This window comes from Podarcis liolepis (assembly GCF_965112155.1).
Source record: "Podarcis liolepis genome assembly, chromosome: 4".
Lineage (NCBI taxonomy): Eukaryota > Metazoa > Chordata > Lepidosauria > Squamata > Lacertidae > Podarcis > Podarcis liolepis.
Genome location: NC_139558.1, coordinates 103,084,884 through 103,099,530, shown reverse-complemented (window position 1 = coordinate 103,099,530; position 14,647 = coordinate 103,084,884). Strand labels below are relative to the sequence as shown.

The following is a 14,647-nucleotide window of genomic DNA, read 5'->3' as shown; positions in this document are numbered from 1 at the left end:
CCAAGAAGGTCTATGAGCATGATGCAACCTTGGCCTTGTGGGAGTTACAGAGGAAAGAGAGAAATTTAAAAATAAGACTGATTCCGGAGAATGAAAGAGACAACCTTGTGGAATATTTGACACGGGAGTTTGTGGATTGCTGGGACCTTGAGGAAGACGAATTCAAAATTACGACTGCCTTTAGATTGGGTAAAAAGCAACACAGAAAGACCCCGAGAGACTGTTTGATCACACTCAGATCCAAGGAGGAAAGAGACAAAATACTAGGACTACACTTTGAAAAGGCCTTGCAAATCGGAAATTCAGCTGTACAGATCTTCAAAGACATCCCAAAATACATTCTGGACTTAAGAAACTTCTACAAGGACTTAGCCCTTTTACTAAAGAAAAATTCTATCCGCTTCAGGTGGGAATTCCCACAAGGACTGTCATTTGACTACAAGGCAAACAAGGTGAAAATAAAGACAATTCAAGATAAAGACAAATTTTTGGCAAGATATCAGGAGGACCTACAGAAGGGGACTGTGGACGTACTTGCAGAACAGAGGAGAGCACTGGATCTCCTGAATCTCTCGATTGGACAAAAACCACCACCATCAGAAGAAGAGCAACAACTGGGAGCTGTTGGAGGAGCCTCAGAAAAATAGCAAGATGGCTCTGCAATTCCTTAGTTGGAATTGTAATGGGCTCAATGGGCCTTTGAAGAGAAGACAAGTATTTCATATATTGAATAGAGAACAACTGGACTTGATATGTTTACAAGAAACCCACATAACCAGAGCCCACAGGAGATTACTTATAAATAAAAGGCTAGGACAAGAATTTATTTCATCAGACAAAGTTAAGAAGAGAGGAGTTGTAATATATGTGAAGGAGAAATGGGCTCCAAAAATGATATTCAAGGACGAACAAGGGAGATATCTGGCAGTGGAGATACAAATACAAGGAGAAAAACTTCTAGTGGTTGGAATTTACGCACCAAATGAAGGCAAATCTGACTTCTTTAAGAGACTCCATGAAACCCTTACTGACTATCTGGACTACAATATGATAATCATGGGAGACATGAATGGCGTGGTCTCCACTAACATGGACAAGGCACAAAGACTAACAGTTAGCAAGGAAGGGAGACTCCCTAAGACTTTTTTCGAAATGACAGAAAATATGGACTTGATAGACATATGGAGAACAAGGAACCCTCTGGAGAGAGAGGGAACTTTCTTCTCCCAAGCAATGATGACCTGGACCAGAATCGATCAAATCTGGGTTACTAGTGGAATGGCTCCAAAGATCAAGAAAGTGGAAATCTGCCCAAAAACTTGCTCCGACCATAACGCCGTGAAGATGGAGATGAAACTCACAATAACTGGTCAATTTAGATGGAAAATGAATGACACCCTCTTTCGAGATAAGGAGATTCTCACGAAGGCCCAAAAGACCCTAAAAGACTATTTTGAAATAAATTTGAGGACCGACGTGGAGAAAAGAGTGATCTGGGACGCAAGTAAAGCGGTTATGAGAGGATTCTTGATTCAACAAAATTCAATAAAGAGGAAAAAACAAAATGAGAAAAAAGAGAGGATTTTGGAAATGATAAAGGAAGGAGAGAGAAAATTAAGAACAAAACCAAAATCTCAGGACATTCTAAGAGAGATCAAGTTATATCAAACACAATATATGGAATTGATGAACCAAGAGATTGAATGGAAGATAAAGCAAATGAAGCAAAAGACTTTTGAATCAGCAAACAAATGTGGCAAACTTTTGGCATGGCAACTGAAGAAAAGGCAGAAACTAAATACAGTTACAAGCCTAGAGGTGGATGGAAAGAATATATCCAAACCTAATGAAATTAGAAATTGTTTTTTAAGTTATTTTAAAAAACTCTACACTCAAGGCCCGCAAAATGAAGAAGATATAGACAAATTCCTTGGAAAATATGGATTACAAAACATCTCTCATCAAAGTAAGATGGACTTGAACCAGAGAATCTCAGAACAAGAGATAGAGGCTGCCATTCAGAATATGCAACTGGGCAAATCTCCGGGACCAGATGGATTGACTTCCAGATACTACAAATCGCTGAAGGAATGGCTGACTCAACCACTAAGAGAAGTTTGTAATGAGATTCTTGAGGGAAAAAGGGCACCTGAATCGTGGAAAGAGGCATATATTTCACTCATACCAAAGTCAGAGACTGAAAAGACCCAACTCAAGAACTACCGCCCAATATCACTCCTTAATGTGGATTACAAAATTTTTGCAGATATTTTGGCAAAAAGATTTAAAAGAGTCTTGATGGAGAAGATTCATAAGGACCAAGCAGGTTTTCTCCCTAAAAGACACCTGGCAGACAATGTAAGGAATGTAATAGACATTCTGGAAAAGCTAGAGGTGAATATAAACACTAAAGCAGTATTGATTTTTGTGGACGCGGAGAAAGCCTTCGACAATATTTCTTGGAGTTTTATGAGGAAGAATCTTCATGGGATGGGGGTAGGCCAGGGTTTTGAGAATGGTATGGCTGCAATATATTCTGAACAAAAAGCTAAACTGATTGTAAACAATGTTGTGACTGAGGAACTTAAGATAGAAAAAGGAACACGACAGGGGTGCCCGATTTCCCCATTACTCTTTATTTCAGTTCTGGAGGTGTTGCTGAACATGATAAGAAATGACCAGCAGGTCAAAGGTGTGCAGGTCGGAGCTAAACATTATAAGTTAAGAGCGTTTGCAGATGACCTAGTATTGACTTTGCAAGAGCCAAACACTAGTACGAAAAAGGTTTTAGAAATAATACAACAGTTTGGCCAGGTAGCTGGATTTAAGTTGAACAAGCAAAAAACCAAAGTTTTAGGGAAAAACTTAACAGATATGGAAGAGGAGAAATTTCAAGAGGAAACAGGTTTGACTGTGGTAAAGAAGGTGAAATATCTAGGGGTATACTTAACATCTAAGAATGTGAATTTGTATAAGGACAACTATGAAAAATGTTGGTCAGAAATTAAAAAAGATCTAGAAATATGGTCAAATTTGAAATTGTCAATGTTAGGCCGAATTGCAGTAATCAAAATGAATGTATTGCCTAGAATGTTATTTTTGTTTCAGACCTTGCAGATTCTTGACAAGATGGAATGTTTTAAGAGGTGGCACAAAGACATTTCGAAATTTGTCTGGCAGGGCAAAAAGCCCCGAATTAAATTTAAGATATTGACAGATGCTAAAGAAAGAGGGGGTTTTGCCCTGCCGGACCTAAAATTGTACTATGAGGCAGCAGCTTTTTGCTGGCTGAAAGAATGGATGCTCCTCGAGAATACGGACATCTTGGATCTGGAAGGTTTTAATAATGCTTTTGGTTGGCATGCATATCTTTGGTATGATAAAGTTAACAGTGCCTTTAAAAATCACATTGTTAGAAAAGCATTGATTAATGTTTGGATAAGATATAAAGATCTATTGGAAAACAAAACCCCTAGATGGGTCTCACCAGTGGAGGCTAAAGCAGTGAAGAAACTCAATATGGAGGTCGGATGGCCGAAGTATTGGGAAATTTTAGAACAGGATGGAGATAAGTTCAAACTACAAAGTCAGGAGAAATTGAAGCATAAAGTAGAAAATTGGTTCCAATATCGTCAAATAATGGAATTTTTTAAACAGGACAGGAAAATCGGTTTCCAGGTGGAAAAATCAAAATTAGAAACCGAACTGTTAGAACCCAATACTAAGAATTTATCTAGAATGTACAACTTGCTGTTGAAATGGAACACACAGGATGAAACAGTTAAATCGGCTATGATCAAGTGGGCTCAGGATGTTGGACATAACATTATGTCAGCTGACTGGGAATGGTTATGGAACACCGGTATTAAATTTACGGCATGTAATGCCTTAAAGGAAAACATTATGAAAATGGTATACAGGTGGTACATGACCCCAGTCAAGCTGGCAAAAATCTATCATTTGCCCGATAATAAATGTTGGAAGTGTAAAGAGACTGAAGGTACCTTTTATCACCTTTGGTGGACATGCCCGAAGATTAAGGCCTTCTGGGAAATGATCTACAATGAAATGAAAAAGGTACTTAAATGTACCTTTCCTAAAAAACCAGAGGCCTTTCTCTTGGGCATGGTCGGCCAATTGGTGACAAAGAAAGATAGAACTTTTTTTATGTATGCCACAACAGCAGCAAGAATACTCATCGCAAAGTATTGGAAGACACAAGATTTACCCACTGTGGAAGAATGGCAGATGAAAGTGATGGACTATATGACATTGGCCGAGATGACAGGCAGAATCCGTGACCAACGAAAAGAGACGGTGGAAGAGGAGTGGAAAAAATTTAAAAGCTACCTTAAGGACTACTATAAACTTAATGAATGCTAAAATGTTGTGGTTCCCAGAAGCAAAAGGGTACAGGGATATAAGGTTAGACTATAAAAGAGGACTAAGATGATAGAGATTGGAAAGTAACAATTGGGAGTTGCTAGTTGAATTATGGACATTGGGATGCAGAGAGGGGGGGTATGGGGAAGTCCAAGAAAAGAGGTTTATGAAAATATGTTTGAAATTATACGTGTATGTTTGTCTTTTTTAATGTTTGTTTGTTTTTCTTAAAAATGTTGTAAAACCAATAAAAATTTTATAAAAAAAAAAAAGGAGGGAGAGAACATGCCAGTCGGGCATGCGTCTCTGCCAGGGTCCTACTCGAGTGTAGGTTGAACTCCTGACAGAATTTGACCGATCCTCTTTTACAGCCATCCAAGTCGGTGGCCATCCCTGCCTCCTGTGGGAGGGAGTTCCACAGTCTGACTAGTTGCTGTGTGAAGGAGGACTTTATTTTATCTGCCATGGGTCTTCCAATGCTCAGCTTCCTTGAAGCATCCTGAGCCTCTCAGCAGGGCAGTGGAACAGGAGTGTGACCCCCGCGCGTCTCCTGAAATGCCTTAGCCGTTTACATTCCCCATGCCTTGCAAATGAACATCTGTGGTGGGATTGTCCGTTAGTTAATGAATTCTGAAAACAGATTGGTATAGAAATATCGGGAATTGTGGGTAGGAAGGTGGAAATATCTAAAATAATGGTTCTTATTAGCCTGAGTAGCACCGAGTTAGAAACGAAAGAGGAATGTAAATGGGTAAAATTGCTGGTAATTGCAGCCAGACAGGTTATAGCGAGTAATTGGAAAAATGCAGAAGAGCTGGGGGTGAACCAACGGAGGAAAAAACTGAAAAATATTATAATTTTAGAATATCTAACTGTGAAGATACATAGAATGAAAGGGTTTAAGGTCAGTGAGAAGGAGGAGGATTAGAAGATATTGATTTGGGTAGGTTTGAACAATTTGGGGCAATTAAAACGTTAAAAGTTAAACCTTGTGGAGGTGTTAATGTATATAGAATTGTACATATGGTTAATTTGAATATGTTATTATTGATTATGTATACCCAATGTGCCAGCTGCCTGGGGGTTTCACAGTTTGTGTTTTGGCTGTTGGTAAAAAAAATTTTTAAAAAATAAAATTGTGGAAAACAAGATTAAACATACAGGATTAAACACACTAGTATTTAATCCAGGCTCCTAATATTCCAAAATAGTCTCAGACGCGCCGCAGCCCTTCCCACTCACGCCCAGTGCCTCCTGTGACTCACTACTGAACCTTGCTCATTCTTTATCGCCACAGGAAAGGAGGGCAGTGCGGGGAGAGGGGGAGAGGGAAAGAGATAATTCCCCCATTTATTATATTTTTTTATTTGCATATTATTTTCACCCTGCTTCCTGTTCTACTGCGGCGGAGTCGCAAATGCAAACTCGGTTTTAAAAAATGCAAAAGTCGAAACCGGTCAAGGGCTGCACTGGAGGAAGCCACAGGCCAGCGGCGAGAGGGGCTTTGCTGAAGGAGAAGGAAGGGGCTTGGCCAAGGCACAAGAGGTTGCTAGAGAGAGCAGGAGAGGGCGGGAGGAGCAGAGAGGCAGATTTTGAGCATGGAGAATTTAAGAGCCTGCTGGAGTTCCACAGTTTAACTCTGCACTGTGAGAAGGACTTTCTTCCCTCTGTCCTGAATCTTCCAACATTCAGCTCCATTGGACGCCCATGAGTTTGAATGCTCTGAGGGAGGGAGGAAGGCTTTTTCCTCTATCTACTTTCTCCACGCCATGGATAATTGTATAAACATTTATCATGCAGCCTCTTACTCGCCTTTTCTCTAAACTCAAAAGCCCCCAACGCTGCAGTCTTTCTTCGAAGGGGAGTTGTTCCACCCTCTTGATCATTTGGGCTTCCCTTTTCTGAAACTTTCCCAACTCTGCAGTCTCCTTTTTTGAGGTGAGGCAGCCAGAGCTGGACGCCAGCCTTACCTTCGGACGACTTCCAGGCCTTCCAAAGATCTTCCACGCTGATGTGCTTATCTTCCCCATGGAAGGTGCTGTGTTTGACCGTTGGGTCGTGGTAATTCAAGTCTTCCCTCAGGAACTGGAGGGGGGAAAAACACAGCCCCAAGTCAACCAGTTGCACCAAGTCCCGTGTTTATCAGCTCCATCTGGTACGCCCGCCCTGTGGAACGCCCTCCCATCAGATGTCAAAGAGATAAATAATTACCTGACATTCAGAAGACATCTTAAGGCAGCCCTGTTTAGGGAAGTTTTTAATGTTTAATGCCGTATTGTTTTTAGCACTCGATTGGGAGCTGCCCAGAGAGGCTGGGGAAACTCAGCCAGATGGGCGGGGTATAAATAATAAATTATTATTATTACGCAGGCTGAGACCCTCGCTGCCCGCAGACTGTCTCGCTAGAGTGGTGCATGCTCTAGTTATGTCCCGCTTGGACTACTGCAATGCACTCTACGTGGGGCTACCTTTGAAGGTGACCCAGAAACTACAACTAATCCAGAATGTGGCAGCTAGACTGGGGACTGGGAGCAGCCGCCAAAACCATATAACACCGGTCTTGAAAGAACTACCTGGCTCCCAGTACATTTTCAAGCACAATTCAAAGTGTTGGTGCTGACCTTTAAAGCCCTAAACAGCCTCGGTCCAGTATACCTGAAGAAGCATCTCCACCCCCATCGTTCTGCCCAGACACTGAGGTCCAGTGCCGAGGGCCTTCTGGCGGTTCCCTCGTTGCAAGAAGCCAAGTTACAAGGAAGCAGGCAGAGGGCCTTCTCGGTAGTGGCACCCGCCCTGTGGAACACCTTCTCATCAGATATCAAAGAGATAAACAACTACCAGACTTTTAGAAGACATTTGAAGGCAGCCCTGTTTAGGGAAGCTTTTAATGTTTAATAGGTTATTGTATTTTAGTGTTCTGTTGGAAGCCGCTCAGAGTGGCTGGTGAAACCCAGTCAGATGGGCGGAGTATAAATAATAAATTTATTATTATTATTATTATTGATGTTTTCATTTAACAATGACTGTAAGGGCAACTAAAACTTTGTTGGGTGTGGACAGGGCAGACCTACGTTCAGAAACAACAAAGGAACTGGTCTGGGGGCTGAGCTACTTCACAGGGCTGCAGAAAGAATTAACACGCAAGAGCATGGTTTTGTGTAAGATATTAACCTGCAAGTCCCCAAGGAGCGAGGGAACCATCATTCGGAACACAGTAAGAGTCCGCCTGGATCAGACCAATGGTCCAACTAGTCCGGCATCCTGTTCTCACCTGTGGGAAACCTGCAAGCGGATGTGAGCACAAGAGCAGCACTACACCTCTTGTGGCTTCCAGCCGCTGCACTGCTGTCTCCCAATTATGGAGGCAGAGCTAGCCGTCCTGGCCTCCATGAATCCGTCTAACCCTTTTTCAAAGCCATCTGGGTTGGTGACTCTCCTGTGGGAGAGAGTTCCACAGTCTGACTGCATGCTGCGTGACGAAAGACGTCCTTTTGTCTGTCCTGATGTGTCCTATTCACCCCGCTCCTTGTAAAAAAAATCACCAGCTTGTTTCTCCTTTTGTCTTCCCATCAGTCCGCAAGACCACCAGTTCCTCACCCCGGGCTGCTAACCTTTCCTGGAAGCCTTTAAGAAGAGTTTTTAAAAACACACACAAAGACGCTGAACCAATTGCCTCATTTTGCATGCTTTTACTGATGTCTCTGCTCTCACTGTTGCTATGCAAACCTTCACTGAAGCACAGCTGTTCACCTGAGTGATGGGCCGGGTTGTCCCCATTTGCAGTTCCTTAATGAGGCCACTGGCAGAAATGCAGCTTTGCTCACTAGACCTGTCCTGTCCCCCCATCACAAACGCCTTACTCTGCTACAGAGCTTTGCAGAGAAGCTAGAAAAAGGAGAGGTGGCCTTTCCAGCTGCTCCCATCGGAGATGAAAAGCGGCTGTCCACGTGGAGGCACAAGCGTGCAAACGCACACCTAGCGGATCTGCTCAACAAGCGAGCAAGGCAGGCGACTCTGACCCTCTGAAGAAAAGCAAAGGTACGTCTGCCAAGAAGAGGAAATCCATTCGCCGTGCGCAAACTGCAAATTCATCTTTGCTGCCGGGAGGCTAAGAATAAACTGCAGCATCACGTTCCTAAGCCACATCCAGGACAAGCTGAATAGGCTGCATCTCTTTTTTCCTCCAAAGTTCTTAGCACCTGCCTATTAAAAGGCTATTCTGAAACTCACAGCTTCGGAGATGTGTGCAAGGGCAAGCAAAGGTGGCTTCCAAAACTCAGCCGCGAGATCAGGGCTCTCAAGTGTCTCTTTGCAAAGCCACACCTGAGCCCTCTCAAGGTTAATCACCACAGACCCCCTTCAACAGGCAGTCACAGAAGAGCAGCATTTGCATTTCTCTGCTTAGAGGTCCAAAAAGGTCGGCAGATGGAATGTCTTCCTGGCTAGTCATACCCTTCACTTCCTGAATCAACTGACGCCCAGGGACTTTGGATTCAGGAGGGATATTGGCAAAAGTGGAATATATCACACACACACACACACACCCAGCCTCCATTCACTCTACCTTCAGAACTGGCATGAGTTATATCTTTTCCCTCTTTATGTGCAGAGTCAGATACCAGTAGTATCTAAAATTCAAAGAAACTTCCTCTTCAGTTTGCACAGATGATATATTTTTAGACCAATTCTAAAGATATTACATTAATCCCCCTTCACATCATGCTGTTGTTTTGAATGAAAACCACAACTGATTTTGGAAAGCTACATACATTTTACAACCACTGACTTCCGAGTTGTTAATAGTCGCCAATTCTACAAAATCTATTTCTACCCTGACCCAAACCGCACCACAATTCATTATTCAAGATAATTAACCTGAAAGGTTCCAAAGGATGGAAACCTTTCCACTCCTGATCGGTTTTTGTTGCTAGCGTTTTCCATCAGTGAAATCACAGTTCCTTGTTACAAGCATCCATAAATATATCTCTTTTAATATCGAAAGGGCTTAACCCTAACCCTGGATTTTGGCTATAAATATATAGCAGAGCATAAGCTTTTAAGCACACTTCACACTTTCAGCAAAAGGCCTCAGTAAACCAGTCACTGGTTCCATATTTACAAGATATTCAGAAATGAAAAGGGGGTGTTGACAATGAGCCCAGCAAAACACACCCCTTCCAACTGCAAGTCTCCCTTAAAAAATGCCCTCTGGTGGGGGGGAAACAGCTTTCGTCCAGCAATGGCATGGAATGAACTTGAGGGCGGTGTTGGGGGGAGTTTCCAAAGGCTCAGTGTCACTTTTGAGAGAGCCTCTGACCAAGTATTCCTCAAAACAGTGAGGGCACCCAGAGCAAGACCTAGAAAGGGTCTTTTTTGAAAGAGAGTGAGCTGTATGGGGAGACACAGTCCTTGGGAGTCTCCTGGGCCCTGATGGTCTGAAAGCTTTCCAAGTCAATGCCAACTAAGGTGGCAGAAGCTTTTGTGGGTCACCATTCTATTTATCAGATGCATGAAGGAGCTACCTAACTGAGGAGGTATATAAATAAACAAACCCTGGACTAGGGTCAGTGGAGTGGACTCCCTTGGAAGGTGGTGAGCTCTCCTTTTGTGGAGGTTTTTAAGCGGAGGTTGGTTGGCCATCTGGTCAGGGATTCTTGAGACGTGATCCCTACGTTGGATGCATGGATGAGATGACCCTACAGCTGAATGATTTTATGACTAGAGAGAGGATATATTCAGATAGGGCTTATCCACCTGGGAAGGGAGCCCACATAGGAGAAGGAAAACTCCTAAACCTCTGCTGCCTTGCAGGACATCTTTGGGAGAAGAAAAGCCACAGGAGTAAAGCCTCTGCAACTCCAGAGTTGGGTTTCCAAGGCAGTTGGATGACATCTTGCATGCCTCCTACCAGCAACTCCTGCAGTCAATATGGTGCCAAACGTTTCCGTTTCCTTTTCCTTTTCCTTTTCCTTTTCCTTTTCCTTTTCCCTTTCCTTTCCTTTCCTTTCCTTTCCTTTCCTTTAGTCTATATCAGCATGCCTGAGAAGGGGTCTTGTCATCTGGGTAGCTCAGGACCTCCATACACACAGCCCAGGCTTGCCCCCCCCCCCCCGGGAGGTCACTTTCATACTGCTAACACAACTCTCTCTACGCAAGTGTGGTGTAGTGGTTAAGAGCAGTAGACTCGTAATCTGGTGAACCGGGTTTGCTTCCCCGCTCCTCCACCTGCAGCTGCTGGGTGACCTTGGGCTAGTCACACTTCTCTGAAGTCTCTCAGCCCCACTCACCTCACAGAGTGTTTGTTGTGGGGGAGGAAGGGAAAGGAGAATGTTAGCCGCTTTGAGACTCCTTCGGGTAGTGAGAAAGCGGGATATCAAATCTAAACTCTTCTTCTTCTTTTTCTTCTCTCTCTCTCTCTCTCTCTCTCTCTGTGTGTGTGTGTGTGTGTGTGTAATACCAAATACCAAAGGGCAAGCAAAGCACCATTTTATAGAGAGATGTGGCATGGCAGAAAGCAGAACACAAATGAATTCAGAATCCAGCTCAGTATCGGTGTGACTCTCCACTACACCGCATTAAGCAAATTCCGGTGATCAAGAGGCTTAGTAAAACATCTAATGGGGGCCAATCCCTTTCCCAGCTGAGCCACAAACCTATGCATGGTGCAGATGCTGCAAGATGAGTAATGGAGGGAGCAAGGAAGACAGTGGAAAAGGCAGGCCAAAGAAGACAGAAGAGCAGCTAATTGCAAAGGAGAGGAAGGAAAGCCTTCCTGGAGCCAGAAAGCACTGAAGCTGCAACTGCAGGACTCTATAAGTGCCCAGTGGATCCTTTTTCTGGAATGCCCCCCCCCCCTCTCTCTCTCTCTCTCTCTCTCAGGCTGGCCAAGAGGCCCCTGACTGAACAGAGTTTTGAAGCTGCACCGCCTGAAAAGAGGGATTAAGAAAATCTGTGCAGTCCTGTGACATTCTCAGTGAGCCAAGCTCATGATTTGAAAACGAAACGAAATAAAGGAGGGTGGTGGTGAGGAGGGCAGGGTGAACCTTCCCAAGATGTTCCAAGATCTCTGGAGATTATAAGCCACTGGGTGCAGCCAAACCAGGCAGGAATGCAAAGATAGAGATATCCCCTCCTGCCCCCCCCCGCCCCACAGCCTGTGACCTCCATGGGGAACATGGCAATGTCATCTAGAGTGGCCAATGTGCACAGCTCAGAGCAGCCGTGATCTCCCCTAGGGATGTAGGCAGGGGAACCAGCTGTTGCTCAGTATATTTAGCTCAGGAAGGAAAAGTGATCTCCCGGTCGGCCCTCCTTCAGCACAGCCCCGGTGAAAACAGGCTTCCAAGGTCTCTTGGAAGAGGACACGGTCATAGAATCGTAGAACCGCAGTGATGGAAGGGACCATGGGGGTCATCTAGTCCAACCCCCTACAAGCCAAGAATCACAGCTAAAGAATCCCTGTCAGAGGGACATGCAACCTCTTCTTAAAAATCTCTGAGGAAGGAGAGCCCAGCACCTCTGGCGGGAGTCCGTTCCACTGCCGAACAGCTCTTCCTGCCTTCCGAACGTTTAGTCAGAATCTCCTTCCTTGCCATTTGGATCCACTGGTTCAGGTCGCACCCTCTGGAGCAGCCGAAAACAAGCTTGCTGCATCTTCCATGGGGCAGCCCTTGAGATATTTGGAGGCGGCTATCAGGTCACCTCTCAGGTGCGACTGGAGCAGGTCTCCAGGAAGGAGCCAGTGTCCTGTAACTCAAGTGCGGGAGGCGGTGGGTCCTCTGCATCGCCAGGAGATACGGAACATGAGCTAAGCCAAAATGCATTCATAGGGCTGAGACCCTCCCTGCCCGCAGACTGTCTCGCCAGAGTGGTACATGTTCTGGTTATCTCCCGCTTGGACTACTGCAATGCGCTCTATGTGGGGCTACCTTTGAAGGTGACCTGTAAACTGCAACTAATCCAGAATGCGGCAGTTAGACTGGTGACTGGGAGCGGCTGCCAAGACCACATAACATCGGTCTTGAAAGACCTACACTGGCTCCCAGTCCGTTTCCGAGCACAATTCAAAGCGTTGGTGCTGACCTTTAAAGACCTAAATGGCCTTGGCCCAGTAGACCTGAAGCAGCGTCTCCACCCCAATCATTCAGCCCGGACACTGTGAGGTCCAGCACCGAGGGCTTCGCTGTGAGAAGCCGAGTTACAGGGAACCAGGCAGAGGGCCTTCTCGGTAGTGGCGCCCACCCTGCGGAACGCCCTCCCACCAGATGTCAAAGAGGAAAACAACTACCTGACATTTAGAAGACATCTGAAGGCAGCCCTGTTTAGGGAAGTTTTTAATGTGTGACATTTTATGTATTATAATCTTTGTTGGAAGCTGCCCAGAGTAGCCAGGGAAACCCAGCCAGATGGGTGGGGTACAAATAAATTATTAGAATTAGAATTAGAATTAGAATTGTAGAGTTGGAAGGGACCCCCAAGGGTCATCCAGCCCAACCCTCTGCAACTTAGGAATCACAACTAACGGCTGAGATCACTGGAGTTTGGCAACACTAGAGGACAGAATGTTCATGTTCAGGCCTGCGTATCTACATGCCCAGCAGGGCTGGAAAACGCCTTCTTTTAGCCACAGGTTTTAAGCCCTGAGGAAGCCAGGCACCTGGGATTCTGTCTCCCTCGCCAGGCTGTGGAGGTGAAGGCACACCTCCGCAGGCAGACACAAAGGCCCATGTCATGTGCGGCCGAGTAATCCCAGCAGCAGAAAAAGCAGGCAGCTGGCCATGTTTCAATGGTGAGGTAACTGGCTCTTTCTGGAGAATGGGCTGAGAAGCACAGCGCACGGCCTCTTCTCAAAATTCAGGGACAGCACTGCGCACACATCAAGAGGTAAGGCAGACAGGGCCCATCAGAAGCAATACAAAAGGAAAGTGCAATGGGGAGTGAAGAGGAAAGCAAGCTTTCAAGCAGCAGCACACACTTCGCAATTTTGGCAGGTCCTAATAAATAAACACTTAATTAGCAACCTTTAATTAATTAAAACATTTGGGTTATTTGATGGAAGAGATTGTTCCTGGCAACCTTGAAATGAATTAAGATATTGTTTTTACTGTTTTGTTGTTCATTTGGGGAGCAGGGAAAGGATAAAAAACCAAACTGATTAAATAAATAATGGTAATTATAATTAATAATGATAATCATAATTCTCCCCTGATTAATTGGAGCCGCTGTGGCATAATCAGGCAGAACTGTGGAGACCCAAGTTCGAATTCCGCCTCAGCCATGATCTCACTGGGAAGCCTTGGGCCAGTTTCTACCTATTGTAACTGGGTTTTATTAAATAAAATACCGTATTTTCCTCTCTATAACACTCACATTTTTTCTCCTAAAAAGTAATGGGAAACGTCTGTGCGTGTTATTGAGCAAATGTGTGGTCCCTGGAGCTGACTGGCCCAAGTACAGAGGCAAAAATCAGACAAAAATCAGATTGCGGAGGAGGGAAGGCTAAAGAGAGGAGGTTGCTGCTTTTCTGCATTCTGCCTCAGGGTCTTACTGCCCACTGTTTTCAGTTGCTGTGTTTGCTCAAACGCAACAGCAGGCTCCAGCCCACCCGGCTCAGGTTCCGTCGGCTAGGAGCGCAGCCGACAGCCACCACCTCCTCCTCTCCGTGCTCCGCTGCTGCTGCGTCCAGCATCGCAGGCAGCCGGAAAATGCAGGTGGAAGAGAGAGAGAGAAAGAGAGAGGGTTGGCTTGGGTGAGTGGGGGCGAAACTTTTGCCTTCCTTTCCTCCCTCCCGTTAAATCCCTCTCCTGCATTGTTAGCCAGCTGCTTCTCTGCACACCCCTCTCGTGCTCCTTGTCCCTTCTGTGTTTTTTCTTCCCTCCCCACTTAAAACGTGGTTACAAAGCACGGATCCACATGGATCCTCAGGATTTTTGCATTGGGTCACCCCAAATTCACCATCAGATCACATAGCATGTCCATGGCTACAGCCTGCACCAAAAAAATCACACACCCACTGTTTCATGGGGCCACAATGGTGCAAAAACGTGGTTACAAAGCACAGGTCCACATGGATTCTCAGGATTTTTGCATTGGGCTACCCCAAATTCACTGTCAAATCAAATCACATGTCTGTGGCCACAGCATGAAGCACAAAAATGATACATCCACTGTTTCATTCAGAATTTTTTTTCTTGTTTTCCTCCACTAAAAACTATGTGCGTGTTATGGTCAGGTGCGTGTTATCGAGCGAAAAATACGGTATTTG

General features: G+C 44.9%; 1 protein-coding gene across 23 annotated transcripts in view; it reads right to left on the bottom strand.

The window, feature by feature from the left end:
* Window positions 1-14,647, bottom strand: part of STIM1 (stromal interaction molecule 1) — a 132,607-nt gene that overhangs the window by 56,055 nt on the left and 61,905 nt on the right. For all 23 annotated transcript variants that reach the window (XM_083499491.1, XM_083499477.1, XM_083499483.1 and 20 more), the window contains one exon: window positions 6,354-6,468. In XM_083499491.1, coding sequence (XP_083355617.1) covers window positions 6,354-6,468 — 115 coding nt within the window. The remainder of the gene's footprint in view (window positions 1-6,353; window positions 6,469-14,647) is intronic.